The following is a 2,094-nucleotide window of genomic DNA, read 5'->3' on the forward strand; positions in this document are numbered from 1 at the left end:
TAGTTCAGTTCGCACGAATCCACACACTCCTCGGTTCTACAGCTGTCTTTACAAGCCTGTCGTTTCCTTTCGCATTCTCTGTCTTCGGAGCATTGCGACCACAGGTCTCGCGAGTGTAGGCTGGTCCCGGGGATGCCGTAGCAACCGCACACACAGTTGGTTCTGCACTTCTCTTCACACTCCCAATCGCCTTCGCATTCACTGCATGTCTCTGCATCATAGCACTGAAACATATGCAAAGTATAGATATTGGCTTACTGGAAGAAAGAGGCGGCATAGGCGGAGACTCTTTTGCATGAAGAGATACGAATATAACACTCACCCGTCGATCTTCGGAGTAACATAAAACAAGTTCTCTAATTTTCTCGGTTGCAGATTTGCTAGTGCTGCTTGGCTCACCCACGGTTGTGATGCCAGACCCCGGCACGACGTTTGTGCTGCTGGGAGTGCTTGAAAAGGTCTGAGCTGCGTTACTGTCTCCGGTTCCGGTTGTTGTGCCACTTGTCGCAAACGCGGTCGTTTTGCTGGGCCCGGGCGTGCTTGTGCTACTGGACACGACCCTAGGTGTGCTTTTAAGTGCAATCCCAGGTGTGCTATTGAGTATAGTCTCGGTTGTGCTACTGATTGCAAGCCCGGCTGCAAGCCTGGTTGTAATAAGAGGAACCCCCTTCGTGCTTCTGAGTGCAATCCCGATGCCGTTACTGTCTTCAAGTCCAACTAAGCTGCCGGTCTCTACGCTGGTTTCACCGACAAGTTGTTGACTGCACTCGCAGTAGCACTTCAGGTAGTCCATTTCGCAAGAGTTCTCGCAGTCCTGAGATTCGCAGTTGTGCCTGCACGTCTCCCGCTTGGGGCTGCATTCCCTCTCCCAGTAGCACTTCCCGAACAGGCCGTATGTGGCGAGGCTGCTGCCCGGGAGGCCGTAGCAGTCGCATTTGCAGCTGTGCCTGCACTTGGCCTTGCACCTCCAATCATCGCGGCATTCACTGCAGATGGTCGTGCTGCACTGGAACACGTGTGGGGTGGATGGACTATCAGACACAACTATCGGACAACCCAGTCAGAAATGCAATATGGATAAATGGTTGATAGCCATCGATCGTGGCAAATTCGACATCGACTCGATTTTGTCCACTTAATCGACGAAATTTCGATATCGACGTCGAATCGACTTTGATTTGAAACTCCATTTCTCACTAGGTTACGCACACCAACACCCAGAAAAACGTTTCCTTGATTTCAGGTCGAAATTTTCTTTGATTTATTTCCTTAGGTATTTTCCTAAATATTAGGAAATTTCCTTGTCAGTAGTTCATGGCGTTAAACGCTTCAGCCTTGTTACAAGGAAAATTCCTCGTTACTTCGACGCCATGCGTGACTTTAGTTCTCGTCGCGCACACCGACCGCCGCAGCGAGAGCGACGACGAAGTTTGCCGTCACCGTCTGTCTCTGTCTCTCATCACATCGGCGCGCGAGAGAGGGAGAGAGACGGATCGGCTGCCGAAGCCCAAGGCTATTCGCACGCGCTCCCTGCCCTGTCCCCCACTACATCACCTCTCGACTCGGCTGCGCAAAGCTTGTACGGCGGACCCCTCCCCCTCCCCCTTCTCGTCTGTCGCCTCAGACTCAGAGTTCCGGTCAGTTCCGTTCGTGTCGGGCGAGGTGGCGAGGTGTCGTGCGCGTTGTGAGCGTCGGCGTCAACAATGACAATCGAGCAAGTGAGAGAAGTGCTACGTGGATGGGGATATTCGCAACTGATCCCCGTTTTTGAAGGTAAGTTCGTTCGCCAGTATAACTAAGTTTACTAACCTACAAATAGAATTTTAAAAGTTGTTTCCGGAGTAGAAAAATGTCCTCACGCCAAAAGAGTCAGTAATCGTGTTAGGGATCCCATAGTGCTGTACTGTTATATTACTCTGATGCGTATTTAAATATGCGTATTGCTCGCCAACCGGCCCACACCGCCGTGCCCATGCGATGTTATGGCTCGCCCTTTCCCCCAGTCGTGTCCGCTCCGGGCCGCGCCGCGTCACCGCCGGGCCTGTGTATCGAGCATGCATTTCCCCTCGCATTTCCCCCTTTCCCCCTCAACGC

General features: G+C 52.3%; 2 protein-coding genes across 2 annotated transcripts in view; both read left to right on the forward strand.

The window, feature by feature from the left end:
* The window catches only part of LOC113208116 (CUGBP Elav-like family member 6), a 22,629-nt gene that overhangs the window by 13,899 nt on the left and 6,636 nt on the right, over window positions 1-2,094 (forward strand). The window lies entirely within an intron of this gene.
* LOC127751351 (uncharacterized) overlaps window positions 1,043-2,094 on the forward strand; it is a 12,808-nt gene continuing 11,756 nt past the window's right edge. Inside the window, exon 1 of the mRNA XM_052274802.1 lies at window positions 1,043-1,773. Coding sequence (XP_052130762.1) covers window positions 1,704-1,773 — 70 coding nt within the window. The 5' untranslated portion in view covers window positions 1,043-1,703. The remainder of the gene's footprint in view (window positions 1,774-2,094) is intronic.

Source organism: Frankliniella occidentalis, unplaced genomic scaffold (genome assembly GCF_000697945.3).
Source record: "Frankliniella occidentalis isolate FOCC.00 unplaced genomic scaffold, Focc_3.1 Scaffold443, whole genome shotgun sequence".
In the NCBI taxonomy this organism is placed as follows: Eukaryota; Metazoa; Arthropoda; class Insecta; order Thysanoptera; family Thripidae; genus Frankliniella; species Frankliniella occidentalis.